The following is a 17,702-nucleotide window of genomic DNA, read 5'->3' on the forward strand; positions in this document are numbered from 1 at the left end:
CAGGCAAATGTTCAGCATTCAAATTACAGGTGAAGAATAGTCAAACCAGATGTTTCCCACGTTATGTTGATATCAGCTAGTCAAGTACACACCTACACAGCATGTTAACAAACCGTGAAAAAAAGCCACACAAAAAACGAATGATTGCCGGTAAGGGTTTCTGTACATAAGTATTTACGAAGGGTATGTTGTGACTGACCTTCAAAATTACAGTGGTCCCTCGCTATAACGCGGTTCATCTTCCACCTCGCTGTTTCACAGATTTTTTTAGTGCAAGTTTGCACATTTTTTTACGTCACATTGTGTCCTGTGTCCTGATCACTGCAGACGATCTCCTCCGTGACGTCTCTCCTGTACAGAACAGAATTGCTGCATCGATCACCATGGGCTGGACGGATTTGATTTGCATTCTTCAAGAAGAGTGGTGTCATCAGCTTGCTGGCTGATGATGAGCTCCTTATCAGCTATGGTGATTCCTTGTATAACAGGTCAAATCTCGGGGTGGAGCCGTTAGTCATTTTAATTGAGCTATTGCCATTTGTGTGCAAGGTTTTGAAGCTTTACAGAAAAATGCTGAATTTTTCCAAAGACTGGAAAATAAATGGATGTTCAATTGTATCAAAAGCCTTTTAAAAATCCAGGAAGAGAATGAAGCTATTGTCAGATATCAAATCAGAGTAATCAAGTAGATCCAAAACCAGTCTAATGTTATTAGAAATGTGTCTATTTCTCATAAAGCCTGATTGTGTCTCATCGATAATTGTGTCCAAGAACTCTTTAATTCTGTTAGTAAGTACTAAAGCCATAATCTCATAGTCATTATTGAGCAGACAGACGGGTCTCCAATTATCAATAAGAAGTAAGTCTTTGTTTGGCTTTGGAATAAGTGTTATGAGACCCTGAGTAAGAGTAGGAGGGAGGGTGTTATTCTCCATACTTTCTATGAAAACCTGCAGTAAGAACGCAGCCAGGAGATTAGTAAATGATGTATAAAACTCTGCAGTTAAACCATCTGTGCCAGGAGATTTGTTGGCCTTAAGTGCAGAAATAGAATTACAAACTTCCTCCACAGTCAGAGGGCTGTCACAGAGACTTCTATCTTCCACAACAATAGTTTTTAGGTTTTTAATATTATTGAGAAACAGTGTTGAGACATCCTCATTATAGTTTGAGTTGTACAGTTTAGTATAGAATTTGGCACAGAAATGTGAAATTTCTCTAGGCTTGTCAGAAACAGTGCCATTAATATTTAGTTGGTTTTGGATCTGTATTTGTCAAGCCTGAAAAAGCAGAATTTTGTTCTCCCTCCTCCAGCCACCTCTTCAAGGTTCAAGGTTCAAGGTTCTTTATTTGTCACATGCATAGTTATACAAGTATAACACACAGTGAAATGTAGTCTGACACGCTCCTCGACATGTGCAAAAATGGGGGGGGTGTAGAGGAAGAACATTATATATATATATATATATATATATATATATATATATATATATATATATATATATATATATATATATATATATATATATATATATAGTATATACACTGGGTGAATGTGCAGCAAGCAGGTGAATTCTGTACATTAATATGAATAGACATCTGACTATTTTACAGGATAGACAATATAAACATATTTAAAATTAAAGGAATTGAAATGTACATTGTTCCTTGGTTTAGTGTCTGGAAGAGTCCTGTCTCAGTCAATTATAGATGATGTGAGAGGGCGGGTGTGTGTGTTTAGGGCACGGATGGCTTGGGGATAGAAGCTCCTCTTGAGTCTCTCTGTCCTTGCCCGGAAGATGCGGAACCTTCTACCAGATTGCAGAAGTTGGAACAGTTTGTTGCCATGATGGGACGGGTCCTTCAGTATCTGCGCTGCTCTAGTCTGGCATCTCCTGGTGTAGGTGTCCTGAAGCGGGGGGAGAGCAATCCTGCAGCAGCGTTCTGCTGTACGGATCACTCTCTGGAGAGCTTTTTGGTCCTTCACACAGCTGTTCCCGAACCACGATGTCATGTCCTGTGTGAGGATGCTCTCCACAGCGCCTGTATAGAAAATCCTGAGGATCTTTGGAGAGACCCTGAACTTCCTCAGTTGTCGTAGGTGGTACAGGCGCTGCCTAGCCTTTTTGGTCTGGACCTGAATGTGGGCAGACCATGTCAGGTCTGAGGAGATGTGAACACCGAGATACTTGAAGGACTGCACCCTCTCCACTGGAGCTCCATTGATGATAATGGGCTTGTAGTCTCTGTGCTGACCCCTTCTGAAGTCCACCACCAGCTCCTTGGTCTTGCTGACGTTCAGCTGGAGGTGGTTGTCCTGGCACCACAATGCCAGATTCTTCACTTCATCCATGTAGGCCGCCTCATCGTTGTTGGAGATGGCACCCAACACCACTGTGTCGTCAGCAAACTTCACAATGGTGTTGGAGCCGTGGGTGGCCACACAGTCTGAAGTGTAGAGGGAGTAGAGCAGTGGCGAGAGGACACATCCCTGAGGTGCTCCTGTGTTGATGGTGATGCTGTTGGAGAAGCACCTGCCCACCCTCACCACCTGAGTTCTGCCAGTGAGGAAGTCCAACACCCATGCACACAGACGGCTGTTAAGTCCCAGATCCCTCAGCTTTGTGAACAGTCTGCAGGGCACTATTGTGTTAAACGCTGAACTGTAATCAACAAACAGCATTCGCACATAGTTACCCTGTTTCTTGTCCACGTGGCTGAGAGTGGTGTGTAGGACGTGGGCGATGGCATCCTCTGTGGATCTGTTGGATCTGTAGGCGAACTGCAGCGGATCTGTGGTGTCTGGGATGGAGGAGGAGATGATGTTCTTCAGCAGCCTCTCAAACACCTTCATTACTACCGAGGTCAGTGCAACTGGCCGGTAATCGTTCAGGGATGAGGGTTTGCTGTTCTTGGGCACAGGGATGATGGTGGATCTTTTGAAGCATGTGGGGACCACAGACTTCGCCAGGGACTCGTTGAAGATGTAAGTGAACACACCTGCTAGCTGGTCAGCACAGCAGCGCAGCAGACGGCCGGTGATGCCGTCTGGCCCCGCCGCTTTCCTTGTGTTCACTCTCCTCAGTGCCGCTCGGACGTCATGCTCCGCGATGCTGGTCACCGGTCTCTCGCTGATGCCGTCACTGTCCTCGGTAGTCAGGCGGTAGATAGCATTAGCCGCCTGGCTAACCTCGAAACGGGCGTAGAACCGATTCAGCTCGTTGGTGAATCTTCCTGGATCTTACAAAAGCACCCTCAGCCTTGCATCGATATAAACCGTCCAATTTATTTTGAAGGTCTAGTAAAGTTAATTTATCTTCCTCTGAGATTTCTTCTGGGGATTTCTGGTAATAAGAGGCAATTTTGCTGATCACTTCTTCCTCTTCAGCTTTCCTTGATTTAATAATTTGACTCCCATATCTTCTCAAGAATTTGCATGCTTCAAATTTAAAAAGTTCTCAATTGGTACAAAAGGACTTCTCTGTGTTAGCTTTATTCCATAATGAGCCATTAATTTATTAATCTGCGTTCTAACCATTTTATCTTTTAGTAAGGAGTTATTCTTTATTTCTTCTAAGGAGTCAAGTAATTTATCATTTTCAGATTTATTATTGTAACCATATATATTTGTTGTTTGCAAAACTTTTGCATATGATTTTAAAATTGTCAATTAATATTTGCATTTAAAATTATGAAATGTGATTCATTAAACATGTTTGTGGTTGTTACAGTAAAATATATAATATATTTTATGGTTTTGTCTGATTTTAGATCAATTGTGTCAGTACATTATGTCAAAATGAAAACATAACTGTAAATTCAGACACTTGAGGTTGTGCTGAAAAGAATGATGCCAAACAAGGCAAAGTAAATCGTTTGTAAAGGTGAAATATGGAGGTAAAATCAAAAGTAGTTAAAAATGGCCAATTATCTCCTGGAGCCCAGAGGGTTAAACGTATTTTAAAGTAACACAATAGTTACTCTTCAAGTAATTCATTACTTTCAGAATCTTGTAACTCAGTTACTAACTAAGTGACTCCACCTCTCCTGCAGTTTTGCCTTCTGCCCCTGAGACTTCTTGAGTTTGTTGGGTTCCTGCTCTCTGATCTTGCCATTAATTGACAAACATCTAACAACTGTGGTCCTCTGTCCTTGTAAACTACCACTTTGTCTTGTTGGCTGGCAAGAGTTAGAGGTTTACAGGACAGCTGAATGATCTATTTTAATTAGCAGCACAAACTGTTGCAGGACCCCAAATGAGGAAATCATGGATCAAAATAAAAGCAAAAAGTATAAGTAGACTGGGGAAACAAAGACTGGGGAAATTCAATTGTTTTATTACAAACATTCCTAAAAATCATTCCCACACTGTCTGAAGCTCCTTTTAAAGTAGCAGTGCACTGTGAATGAAGGCAATTCTACAAGAAGGTCACCAAACATTATTAGAGCTGTGATGGAACATTTTAAGTGTTTTGACCTTTTTGACCTTGTGTTAAATTAATATGGCTGAATAGAAGGCTCAAAAATATCTTGTTTTGTCTTCATATAACCCTCGATTAAGATATACTTGTGTTCTGTGAACACAGCAGGTAGATAACTTGTTCCTATAAATGATGAATTAACAACTAGTTGTTAATTCATTTTTCAAACACCAAATTAAAATCTCACAAAGACAACTTATTTATAGTGTGCAGATCAATTTATATCATATTTCCATAACAATCTGGTGTCAGTGTAGTGGGATCCCTTGGCTGATCTAAAGCTAGCATGGTGGTGATGTCTTATCATGTAAGGCAGCCTTTCCAACCTCAAATCTCACATAGTTGTTAGATGAGACCAAACATGATGACAGCGAACACCTCTGTTGGAATGGCTATGAATGGACCATGTTGTCCAGTAAAAGAAGAAATTTGGAATAAAAAGTATAAAAAAAAAATTGCTGGTGAATGTAAGATGCCTTTTTACAGAAGTGAGAACGTCTTCACTTTTCCACTTCTGTACATAAAAGCTTTCTTCTCACTTTCACCTTTAAAACAGGAAAAGTGTGTTTTGTGCCTTCTGGCTGAAAACACAGTATCAGTGAATACATCGCCATGCACAACATGAGAATGTGTAAGTACAATAAAAGATTACAAACATTTCCCGAAACTACCTCAAAGTAACTACATACAGTAAAATTACTTACAGTGTAATTTATGTTTCCTTTCCATCTCTTTGTTAGAGGTCTGTCTTGTGGTTTATGTCTCTGTGTTCTCTAGTTGTTCTGTCTCCCCTGTCAGCTGTATCCCCTTGTCAAGTTCCCGTTTCTGTGTTATGTTTCCTGTTTTACTTTGAAAGTCTGTGTCTCATGTAAATGCATCTGGTTTTGCTTCCTTTGTCTCGTTAGGCCTGATTTGCCCCAGCTGTGTTTCCCTCCTGTTACCCATTCCCTGATTGCTCCCTCTGTGTATTTAAGCCCTGTGTTTCTCTGTCTGTGTTGTGATCTACTGTTTATGATGCTGTGTGGGCTGGCTGTTTGCCAGAGTTTGTTTTTGGAGTCTGAGTTTTGTTACCGTTTTTGAGTTCCTGTCTGTCTCCGGAGTCTGCACTTTGGGTTAGTGATGGGTAAATGAGGCCTCGTGAAGCGTTTCAGCACATTCCCCAAATTGTATCGATACTGTGTCGACACATTGTTGCTGTTTTGCTCCATACTGACACCTGCTGGACCTTAAATATCATTGCAGGCAACTTACTTGAGACTCACAACAGACACGGATTCAAATACCTAGTCATACTTGTATATACTGTAAGGTATTGTACTTTCCATGGAATCATTTTATATGTTTTACATTGCAGACATCATTAAAATGGAAGTATTGTGAATATAATATTACCCATTTAAATGTAATTGACTCAGAGTTTATAAATTTCTATTCAGAAAAATAAGTATATCCAATGTTTTTGCATTCAGTCTACTGCGTTTTTTTGGGGTTTTTTTTACACCATTTCCCCAGCTTTGGAAATCTCACAGGCACAGATGAAGCTGGGGTACAAAAACTGTAAAGCCAGGTGGAAAAGGTTCAGATAAGATGTCTTCCTATTCCCCCAGTACGTTAAAGGATCCTGTGATCTTGGAATGTTTCTCTCCGACACTCTCCACAATACTAAGGGGTTGGCAGTCCTTTATAATAAAATTCAGGACTGCCTGGCCCAGAACAGTGTTCAGACTGGTTAAGCTGTTCAGTGTCAATATAGGCCGACCCATGTTCATTATCGGTGTGATTGTTTCCTCATTTTCATGTTTGGCTCTGTAATGCCTAAACACTGAGGAGGTGCTTGTGTTTATGTAAAAAGCTCCGCAGAACAGATGCGACATTTAACCTGCATAAAATGAAATAAGTAATTTACACTGCAAGTCACATTATTGTTTTTCCTGTTCTGATAGATTACACTGAAACAAAGACAGACAAACTATTTGCAGTTAAAAGCTCAAAATGATCCCACACAGCAGAAACTTTTCTTTCGGGCTCCATTTTGTTATGGAGAGATGTGTATTTATTTATTTTTTTTTATCTTTGCGAGAGTAATTTTTTGTTTTTTTTGGTGGCGACTCGTTCCGTTGACAGATGCGGACGCGATACCTTCTAAACACAGTTTGGCGCGTTGGCAATGAGCGATACAGCAGCTGTATCGATCATGTGACTTTTCTTAAAGCGACGCCCGCAACGATACAGGCTTCACTCTGTGAGCTTGATACAAGCGTCGGTGCGTCAGTGTTGCTGGACCCATCACTACTTTGGGTCCTTTTCCTGCCTGCACAAAGCCATTCCTTAACAGAAGATCGTGACCAGAACATGGACCCCGCAGACTCTCTTTCCTCTGAGTTCAACGCCAAGATGATGCGGATGGTGAGTCTGCTCGACTGCATTGCCCAGTCACAGGATTTACGGACTATGGCAGTTGGGCTAAGCACAGTAGATGCTATCATTAGGCATAACCCTCAGCTTACTCAGTTTGCTAAGGACACTAAGTTGGCTGGCACCATTACTGCCTGGAGAGAGCAAGTTAGGGCTGGTGAGCTTGCTCTCTCACTCACTAAATCTTCCCCATCGCTGATTCAGCAAGACACACACTCTCCACCTGCCTCTACGCTGCCATGGACTTCCTCTCCTTCCACACGCCAGCCGGGACCTTGTTCACCTGTCCATTCACCAGCCTCTTTCCTGGCAGCTATGTGGTCGGAGGATCAGGAGGAGGTCTCCATTTCTTCACCGGTTCCTGTTTTCTCATCCTGAAGGAAACGGCGCCCTTGCCACGGCCACTCCTCTCCCCAGTCATCTGTTCTGCAACCTGGTCCTGCTGAAGGGTCCGAGGGGCACGTCCGGCCTTCATCTGTTCCCGCTGGTGGTTCTGGAGAACCTCACCTGCCTTTGTTTGCCTCCGCTGGACGGTCCGAGGGGCCTGTCCAGCAACAGCAACCTGCCTCTGCTGGAGGGTCCGAGGGGCCCGTCCAGCCTTCTGCCTCCTCGTCTGGTGCAGCCTCCGAGTATTCCTCCTCGTCTGGTGCAGCCTCAGCTACAGCTTCAGCTCTGCCTGGTCCTGCCCGGCCTGCCCGTCCTCGTCCTGCTCGTCCTCGTCCTGCCCGGCCACTTTCCAGGTCGTTGGCTGGACATCATTGCTGTCGTGGTCGGCCTCCGGATCTGCCCCGTCACGGTCGCTGGCTTCACGGTCGACCTCCTGAGCCGTTTTCTGGACTCTTGGGCCGTCGACCTCTGGGCCATTTTCTGGAGTCTTGGGCCGTCGACCTCTGGGCCGCCCCCCAAGCTGCCCCCCGAGCTGCCCGGGTTTGGGCTGTTGCGCTGTCGACCTCCGGGCCAGCCCCCTGAACTGTTTTTGGGAGTGGTTTCCGGGCCGCCTGCGCCTTTTGTGGGCCTTTTTGTTTGGTTATTTTCTGGGCTCCAGTGTTTTCTGTTTTTGATCTCTAGGTTGTGTTTGATTTGTTTGGTTTGGTTTGTTATTTTTGCATGAATAATGCTAAACATTATTCATGCAACAATATTCTGTAGTTCACATTAGCAATTAATCTGATTTCAAAGTTTATAAATCATCTAAAATCATATAGTTAATTAATTTGCTATCATAGTCCGAAAGAACGAGATCGCGGATACAAGCGGCAGAAATGAGCTTCCTCCGAAGGGTGGCTGGCCTCTCCCTTAGAGATAGGGTGAGAAGTTCGGCCATCCGGGAGGGGCTCAGAGTAGAGCAGCTGCTGCTCCACATCGAAAGGAGCCAGCTGAGGTGGTTCGGGCATCTGACAAGGATGCCCCCTGGGCGCCTCCTGGCTGAGGTGTTCCAGGCATGTCCCACCGGGAGGAGGCCCCGGGGCAGACCCAGGACACGCTGGAGAGGTTATATCTCTCGGCTGGCCTGGGAACGCCTTGGTATTCCCCCGGACAAGCTGGAGGAGGTGGCTGGGGAGAGGGAGGTCTGGGCCTCTTTGCTTAGGCTGCTGCCCCCGCGACCCGGCCCCGGACAAAGCGGATGAAGATGGATGGATGGATGGATGGATGGAGTCTTGTACTGGGTGTGGATATATGCAGGTGCTGGTTCGAAAGTGTCAGACTTTAGCACTTTTGAATCACACTCAGAGGTGTAAACACATCTTCAACCACAGGGATAAACACGGTTTAAATACTTTGAGTACGAATTGTGTTTTAAATTCACTCTTGTTTTTTGTGGCCTCAAATGCTGTGACATGTGGTTTCACTGATGAAAAATAAGCACAATATGAACCCAGACAATTCTGGGGGCATTTTTAAAACTTTGTTAAAAGGTATAACCTTCTCTCTAGCTCAGAGGAGACGATTGTTACTGCTCATGATGTCACCAAATGCTTGTTTAACACAGCAGTCTATGCTGCTGAGGGATTTGACCATCTTTGCTGAGCCATTCTGCAGGTATGAGGAACATTTTCATGTACTCTGCTAACCCATTGTCAGCTCTGTGCAGCAGAAGAAACTGAGCTGTAAATGTTGTTAGTTGTCTGTCTTTTGAGGTTATGTGGCAGATTTTTACTAGAAGAGAAATTTAGTGATCACAGCTGATCAGTATTTAATGTAAATCAGGTCAGTTTTTTTGCACTTGCTGTCATTTCTCCATACTGTTACAACGGCAGATGGTTGTAATGAATTTAATAAGGTTCACATATGTACATACTAGTACTTACAACTGAATTCAGGGTTCGATTAAGAACTGACTCTTTTCTTTTATTATATTTATTTTTTATTTACAGTGAAGACAGGTGAGTTTATTCCTATATTTTTAAGTCATCATCAGGACTCTTGGTCTTGGGGTTGCTGGCAGTGTTGCAGCACCCCCTGCAGCAAATGGCAGACATCACAACACCCACTCACAGGTGCAAAAAAAAAAGTAACAAAAAACAATATTAACAATAATTGAAAAAAGATATATAAACTGTTGAAATACTTCAAAAATCACTTCTTTCATTATTTTTCTCAGAAATGTGGGATTTGGGAAGTTTTTTCATAAAAAGGATCATTTTCAAATAACATTACATACTAGACACCGGCTATCACAATGGCATAAACACATTGTTTTTTGTTGTTATATATTATAGTGTCATTTAAAAAAAGAACAAAAGAAGACCATCAAATTAACGAGCTTCATCTCTTTAGAAATACTTGGAATTGTCCCAGTGCTGGCCTCTTTAATGTATCATTCTCCACCTTGGATTGGAAACATGGACCATCAGACTCACCTGTCCCTGATGAATGTCCTAACAGAAGGTTTTAACACTTTAGTCATCAGATCAATAAATTGTGAAGGAATCTGTCGCCTAAACTTCGGAGTGCCAAGCTACATCACAAATTGTTCAGTAATTTCACAGTCCTACCTTTGTTACAAAAGAATATTTGGATATTTGTGAAAAATTTTCGTTTGGGTCAGGTAAAATATTATCCATATGTGAAATGCACTATACACAGGTACACACACACACAGGTCTTTATCACCAGGTTCCACATTTATTTACAATTTTCCCCGGTTATGACTGAACACAGTCTGACAGCTGTCGGTCCCAGCCGATTTCCCTCTCCCTCCGCTCCTCTCCGTCTCACTATAAAAAGGGAAGGAAACCATTATCAGTCCAAATCGCCATCAGCTGTTCTCACCGGCATCTCCAGCACCGCCCCGTTGAGCCCACTGCACCACTCCTCCCCTGCAGCCGCGCCCGGGACCACACCTCCGCCACACCATATTTTTGATAGGTTCTTGTCAGTCGTGCACAAATAGGTTTATGTATGCCTTGACTGCTGCTTGTTAAAAACCACATAGTTGGAAGGCTAATATGCTTTTTAATGGTTACATAATGAATTTGCTTATCTGCGTGTCTTCCTAACAGGTAAGGGTTAATTATTGTCACATCTGTGTTAAAATATTGTGTCTAAGACCGTATACTTTTCTCAACAATGCAGACCAGTTGAGTTCAGTTTTGTCTGTTTTCTCTTGTCCTCTGTGTGTTGGGAAATAGTAGATAGTTACATGACTTACATACTTTAGTTATACTAGAAAGTAAAGAGACAAATTGAATACTACATACACGTTATACCTTATACCCTGCAAGATACAAGCAGGCAAGACCTCAGGTGCAAACTGTGCACCTGAGGTTTTGCCTGGTGTGGTTGACCCCAGCCTCTATCAATCTTGTGCTTAAAACTTGTTCCTTTGCTCCTATGATTAGTGCCTCTCTGCTGTTTTTCCAGCCAGGTATTATCCAGCCATTGGTAGGATTTTTCAGTGTCAGCACTTCTTCTATCTGCCGATGATATATGCTTTGCAGGAGCCTTTCCGTCTGTGATAGTTCTTGTTCTTGCTCTTTCTCAGGTTTCCGCTGCCTTAGGGATTCACTAAGCATGTGAACTGTGGACTGTGGCCATCTCCTGATGTACTCATAGATCGTTGTTGTTTCATCCTGGATAATGGTTTTGATGTTCACTTGTCCTTGAAGAGAGAGAGAGAGATTGAGAGGGGGGGGGGGGGGGGGGGGGGGGGGGGGAGATGTACCTGTGGTTCTACTGAAGCCTCTTCCAGTTCTGAGGGCAACAGCTCATAACACTACACCACTGGGACCTCTTTGGGCTTCACCTTTCGCATCTGATCTACTAACGTGTTGGTTTTTTTCACAGGGAGTGCTCTGGAGGAAACGTTGGTAGAGGAAGCTGCCATCCACACAGAGAAGGCAGCAGTGACCAGACAGCACTTGGACCCACTGCAGGTAGTCGGGCATAGGTGCATAGATCTAGGTGTTGCAGAGGTTGCTGTCTGGGAAATGGTCAGCTGGGTGAGTGATGCCATTTGCCAAATCCACACTATTCAAAACAAAAGGAGCAAATGGTGTATTTTTCTTTATGGAGATGTTTGAGGAGACAGCAACACCATTCAAGTGGTCAATGGAGGAATGGACTGTGCACTTGATGCCTCTTCTGAAGGGGTAGCCCAGATCGACAAATAGACAAAGCAGATGCCAACATGGCTTGCCTGTGGCCAAGGGCGAAAAAATAGGAGAGGCAGTCCCTAATGCTGGGTGGGTACAACCAGAGGTTTATCCTGAACTCTGTGGCTCTAACCAGTCCCCTGACTGGAAAATTGGCTTAGATCTGGTTCAGTGGACAGACTGATGGCAAGTCACATATGAGAGGCTGAAGCAAGCACTCTGGAAATTGTCAGAGCATGAACGTCACTATAACTCTGTGGAAAAAGAGTGTTTGGTCAGCTCTTCGCGTTATTACGTGCTGGGGTGCCCATTCATCGTCTGTTCAGACCATGCGATGTTGTAAAGGTTCAACCACATTTTAAAAAACATTTTAGGTAGTACAGATGCTGGGGGCACAGATGGCTATGGCTGACTTCCTCTGTTGGCGGCATGAAGGTATGGCAGCCGGGTGCGGTTTGTGGCTGGCTGTCAGAGGGAGAGGAAGGGCAGTGTTGGAGCAGCAACACTGGGAAGAATGGCACACCTGTCATGTATTTGTGCTTTTTTTTTTTCTCTCCCCATAGAAGTTGTGAGCAAGCGGAGGAGACAGATATATTTTTAATAAAAACTTTTCATGGCGGGCAGTATAACGGTGGAGGTACGTAAAGTGATGGAGCTATTTTGTGGTCCAGAAGAAGAGAGAAAAATGCCAGCACGATGACTTTAATGTTTCATCGGTTCAGTTTTACAGACATTTTGCCAAAGCTCTAAACTATCCAGTACAGTAGTTCAGCTTGCATGTGCATATAATTTGAAGTTGTGTTGTATTTTGCAGGACATGTACAACACATTTCATCAGCTGCAGCATTTCTATTTTTCTAAACACTACTACTTTTCTTACTCTTGTATTTTATTTTCCACTATGATGTATGATTTTTACTCTCTACTTATCAGTTGTGGTGTCCCTTCTGTGATAGTTCATTATTATCCCAATCAGTGAATGCTCCCTTGAAATGATTTTTTTAGTTAAATCACAACGATTCGATGCTGCAGTAGATATTAGTTTCAATTTCGTCGACTTCTGCTTCCTTGGCATAGAGCTCAGCTTCGCTGGCATGAAGATCAGCTTCTTTGGAGTAGAAATCTTGTTGATGTTGAGTATTAACCTGCATTCTGCTGTAATGAGCTGAGATGTTTTCATAAATGGGACCAGGGTGCATCTACAGAAAGAAGACAAATGATATGAGCACTGGGTTATTTAACACTAAGGATTCAGTTTTTGCCTCATTCAAATAAAGAAATTACTTTTTTGCAAATGTTGTACATTTTGCAAAAAGTTTTGATGTATGATATCTATCAGATTTAAATAGTTTAGTTTTTTCCTTTCATTCTTTGTATGCAGTAAAACACAGCAATTTTTAAAATTGAAACAAAAAGGAGTACATTTTTTGATTTATTATTGTCATTAATCGAGCTAAAAGTATTTCTTATTATTCAATTAATCAATGGAATAATTGATGAAATACTGAATTACTAAAATAACCAATAGCTGCAGCCCTAATGGCTAGCATTTTGTGCAGAGGATGGTCAGGATTTTTTATGGATAACAGTTCAGTGGTCTCCTCCCCAAAAGAGCTTTAGATGTGTGCAGATGCAGCTGATGATACTGTGTCATAATGTGAATGTGTTTTAGTCACATAAAAAATACAACTGTTGAGTAGAAACATGATCGAGGTAGGTGGTGAGCTCCAGTGACAAAAAGGCTACAAGAGGTTAGGATGTAAGTGAGAAAAAAAAGCATGATGAGTGATTTTAAAGTTTTTCTGTGATGGAGAATAAATTATTATTCCTGTGAAGAGAAAATGAGAGGTTTTTTTAACCTGTTTATTATCTGAAGTTTCTTGTCTTGGAGACTGACTGGAAGTCCTCTTTTTTCTATTGCACAAAAAGAAATAAATAAAATGTTAAAACATTTGGTAAATGTAGTGATTTTTAGATAGCGTTTCTCTGCACTCCTGGAGTACTCAAAGCGCTCTATACAACATGCCACATTCACTCTATGCTTTCTCACTAGCATACACATTCATACTCTGATGGATGCATCGGAGAGCAAGTGGTGGTTAGTATCTTGCCCAAGGATATTTGGCATGCAGACTGAGGGAGCCAAAAATCAAACCACCAACCTTTTGATCAACAGATGACCTGCTCTAACTCCTGAGCTACCGTTTAACCATGACAGGTATGACAGATGAGACAGTGTAGCTTACCTCCTGCACCAGTAGACAGTGAGAGGTATTAAAAGGAGCAGAGCTGCAGAAACTCCTGCAGCTGCTGGTGTCCATGTTCCTGTGATACTTTGGACAGTGAGAGTCTTTGGAGCAGAGCTGATATCTTTGTTGGTTTTCACAGCACAGGAGTAGCTTCCTGCATCCTCCCTGCTGACTGGGTCTAGGATCAGATGTTTGTTCTGGGCTTCTGTCAGGTTCAGAGGTCGACTGTTCAAGTACCAAATGTAGTTTGTGTTGTCAGTCAGAGGACAGCTGGTACTGCAGGTCAGTGTGACTCTCTGACCCTCTGTCACCACTGCAGAAGGACTCATCTTCACTCTCAGCTCTGGAAGAAGAACATACAATAATAATAATTATTATTATTATTAGACTCCAGACTCCGTCAGTGTCATTTTTAAATCATGTTTAGTGAGTAATGCCATGTTTTAAGTGAAAAAAGCTCAGTTCTTCATTTCTGTGACATTTTACGGGGATTGTTTGCTTTATTTCATTGTATTTGTCTGACAACTGGGATTATTAATTTCTTTTCAGCTATTCATGCCATTATTGTTACTGTTCTAGGTTACGTGTGGGTTATATAGATGTTTTCTTAATATTCCACCTTGTGATATTTGCTCAATCCAACATGAAACTTGAATAACTATCATTTTCTTAATTTCTGTGAACAGGAAAATGAATTTTTTTGTGTATTTGATATATAGCAAAGTGCTCATTAGAAAATATTTGATCAGGATTATAAAATAGTTTTATATATTTTAAAAGTCAAAAATAATGTTTTTTTCACTTGATCTGACTGTACAAAAAAAAAAAAAATACACCGAAAGGGTGAATTTTTCTATAAAAGGAAAATGTCTGTTTGCTTTTGATTCTTGCTCTGTAATGGAATATTTTCACAATCCTGTTAATGAGTAAAGTCTGCTGAGTGAGGAGTTTAGATTTACCTGTAACAATCAAAAAGACTCCAGGCAGATCAGACTGTGTCCATCTTTTATGATCTTTGTTGAATCTGAATGTGTATCCTCCTGAGTCATTCTTCTTCAGGTTGTTGATGGTCAGGATGTGTTGGTTCTTCATGTTGTCCTGATACTTCACACGACCTGCAGCCTCAATCAGCTCTTCAACTTCCACTTTATCTTTTCTCCATTTTTTACTCCAACATTTAAACTCTGGCTTCATGTTATCAGGATGTGAGTATTCACTTGTGATGTTCACTGAAGATCCTTCCAGAGCACAGATTCTCCTGCTGACATAATTCACTCTCCAGCAGTTTTTATCCTGAACACCTGAAATATAGATGGATTATGAAATGACTGACTGGTCTATATTTCAGGATGTCAGTGAATCAATAATTTTTTTTAACACATACAAACTTCTGTAGATTGAAGACGTTTGTGGCTTTTAACTGCACAAGAAAATGTGCCTCTTGAAGAGTTTTGAACTGAATAATGTTGATTCTCATAATAGCTTTGTTTGTTGTGGTACCAGAGGTAGATAGTCTGAGGGTCTGTCAGGTTACATCTTGTACTACAAGCCAGTGTAACAAACCCAGAAATGGAAGAAGTCCTTTGAACATGAAGCTCTGTTGATAAAAGATAAATACACTTCCCGTTACTGTGCATAGATATATTCATAAAGTTTATATAATTCATACAAATGTTGGACTCAACAAATCTGACATGTGAGTTTTGGTGGTGTTATTTTTGTACCACTTCACCTCTGGGATATGTGATGGAGCACGGCTCATCCACTGGTGTCTGTTTGTAAGAACACATGTTTCCATAAGCATAAGTCACACTGAAGCAGGTTGCTGTGATGGAATCTGAAGAAAAAGTAATGCAATTAAATATTTGTAAGAAGATTATTTTTATATTTAGAATTGAGATTTCTGTTCATATTGAATTTATTTATTGTCAAATAATATAGCAGAATAAACATCATGACTCACCCACAGAGACTTCAGGGGCTCTGAGATGCTCGTAGCCTTTGACAGCACAGGAGTATGTGACTGCTTCCTCACTGCTGAGCAGCTCTTGGTACCAGGGAGACCAGTCCTCATAGAGAAACTCTCTGTTCTTGTACCAGATGTAGGCTGCAGGCTTTTCAGTCAGAGGACAGCTGCTGCTGCACATCAGTGTTACTGTCTGTCCCTCTGTGGCAGGAATCACCTTTACCTGCAGCTCTGAGAGGATGATGGAGAACAACTTATACAATGATGTCATTTGGAAAGTTATTAATGAGTAAAAGTCACTGTACCTGTAACTACTTGAAGAGTAATATTACTGAGTGAACAGTGTCCTGGACTGTCTGTAGTCTTCATACAGCAGTAAGTATTTGCATCACTCTCTCTTAGATCATTGATGGTTAAAGTTGACTTTTTCTCTTCAGACATGTTGTACGTTACACGTTGTCCATCCACAGAGAGCTCACTCTGAATGTACTTATTTCCCTTCCATTGGATAGTGAACCATTTGCTGCTTGAAGTCAGATGTTGATGTGAGCAGTGCAGATCCACTGATGAACCTTTGAAAGCACAGATCCTGGTTTCTCCTCCATTAACACCTTTAACAGAAACTTTCTTTAGAAAAAAACCTTTCAGTCAAAAAGAGAGAGATATTCTGTAGTTTACATTAGGAACTAATCTGAACTCAAAGTTGTCATCTATAAATCATGTAGTAGGATTAGCTATGGTTACTTTCATTCTTAAATAGGGACAAATAAATAATCACTGATACCTGTGATGTAAATGATGACACCCACAAAGAGACGACAAGCATTCCTGAGCGGCATGATTGTTGTAGTCCAGACTTTAACGTTTAACATTGACAGTGAAAGCTTGAAAAAAAAAAAAAAAAAGTAAGTCATCAGTCACCTAAGCTTTTTCTCCTTTTCAGAGTGAAAGGTTAGGGGGGGAAGATTGACTGTTGTTTCATATTCAGTGGTTTCACATCTTGTGCAGCTTTGAGGCTAATACCAAACTTCCTTCCTTTTCCTTTCAATCTTTTGTCGACTCTGCTGTGTGCACTTGTATTTTAAATAAATGTGCAATAAATAGTCACCTCAGGTGCTTTAAGCTGTTCAGAAGAAAGCTGTGTGTTGAAGCTTTTGTCCATATCTAATTATGGTGGTTTATGGTTTGTGATGAATACAAACGTCTGTGGTGATCAAGAAACCCCAGATTCAAGCTCACTGTGCAACATGAACTGCTGTGGAGATGCAGACTTTTTTTTGATACTGGTTACACATGGGTGCTGGGTGTGGCCTAAAAGTGACAGCTTTTACCACATTTGAGCAACACTCAGAAGTGACAACAGGTCTTCAACCACAGAGATAAACACTGTAAATTTTTAAATGAAAATTGTGTTCAACATTCACTCTTGTTGTTTCCTGCCTCAGATTCTGTGATTTATTGTTTGAATGCTGAAAAACAAGCACAATTTCAGATTCCTTTAGCACCTTCTCTCTTGTTCTGTTGTTTAGTAATTTGAGACCAGAAGGGACCATAATTACTGCTCATTGTGTCAGCAACTCCATGTTTAATGCAACAGTCTTGATGCTGAGGGATCTGATCATCTTTTCTGAGCCATTCTGCACACGTTGGTAACATTTTCTATTGTTCTCTGCTTAACCTTCAACAAGTGAGGACTGTAAATGTCATTACTCAATTATGTTATGTGCCAAGTTTTCACCAATCTTTTTATATTTTACACTCAGGGACAATTGATTTTAATGATTGCTGATCACTAAGAATTGTAATACTTTTGGTTTTACTGTCATATTTTTACTGTTACTATCAAGTGAGGGTGTGTGCCAAGCAACGAGAGAACCCAAAATGCAGGACTTGGCAGACAGGCTTAACTAAACTCAAACAGCTTTATTGCCAGAGCTCAGGAACAAAAACCTAAACTGAAAACTTGAACAGAGGGAAATTTGAATAGACTTGAAAA

At 41.5% G+C, this 17,702-nt stretch overlaps 1 protein-coding gene across 1 annotated transcript; it reads right to left on the reverse strand.

Annotated features, from left to right (window-relative positions):
- Window positions 1-13,733: 13,733 nt before the first annotated feature.
- Window positions 13,734-16,027, reverse strand: LOC113018274 (carcinoembryonic antigen-related cell adhesion molecule 21-like). Its single transcript, XM_026161332.1, has 4 exons — window positions 16,012-16,027; window positions 15,704-15,937; window positions 14,700-15,041; window positions 13,734-14,083 (listed from the first exon to the last, which is right to left on the reverse strand). Exons 2-4 carry the CDS (start codon window positions 15,885-15,887, stop codon window positions 13,734-13,736), a joined length of 876 nt encoding a protein of 291 aa, XP_026017117.1. The 5' UTR covers window positions 15,888-15,937; window positions 16,012-16,027.
- Window positions 16,028-17,702: the final 1,675 nt, after the last annotated feature.

The sequence above is a fragment of the Astatotilapia calliptera genome, unplaced genomic scaffold (assembly GCF_900246225.1).
Source record: "Astatotilapia calliptera unplaced genomic scaffold, fAstCal1.2 U_scaffold_53, whole genome shotgun sequence".
Classification (NCBI taxonomy): domain Eukaryota; kingdom Metazoa; phylum Chordata; class Actinopteri; order Cichliformes; family Cichlidae; genus Astatotilapia; species Astatotilapia calliptera.

Bases quoted from the DNA above. Each gene is read 5' to 3' on its own strand.
- LOC113018274 (XM_026161332.1), bottom strand. From the start codon at position 15,887: ATGTGCAGCAGCAGCTGTCCTCTGACTGAAAAGCCTGCAGCCTACATC. The intron at 15,042-15,703 runs GTGAGTCATGAT...TCTATATTTCAG, and splicing joins AGCCCCTGAAGTCTCTGTGG to GTGTTCAGGATAAAAACTGC. The intron at 14,084-14,699 runs GTAAATCTAAAC...TTCTTCTTCCAG, and splicing joins AGTCTTTTTGATTGTTACAG to AGCTGAGAGTGAAGATGAGT.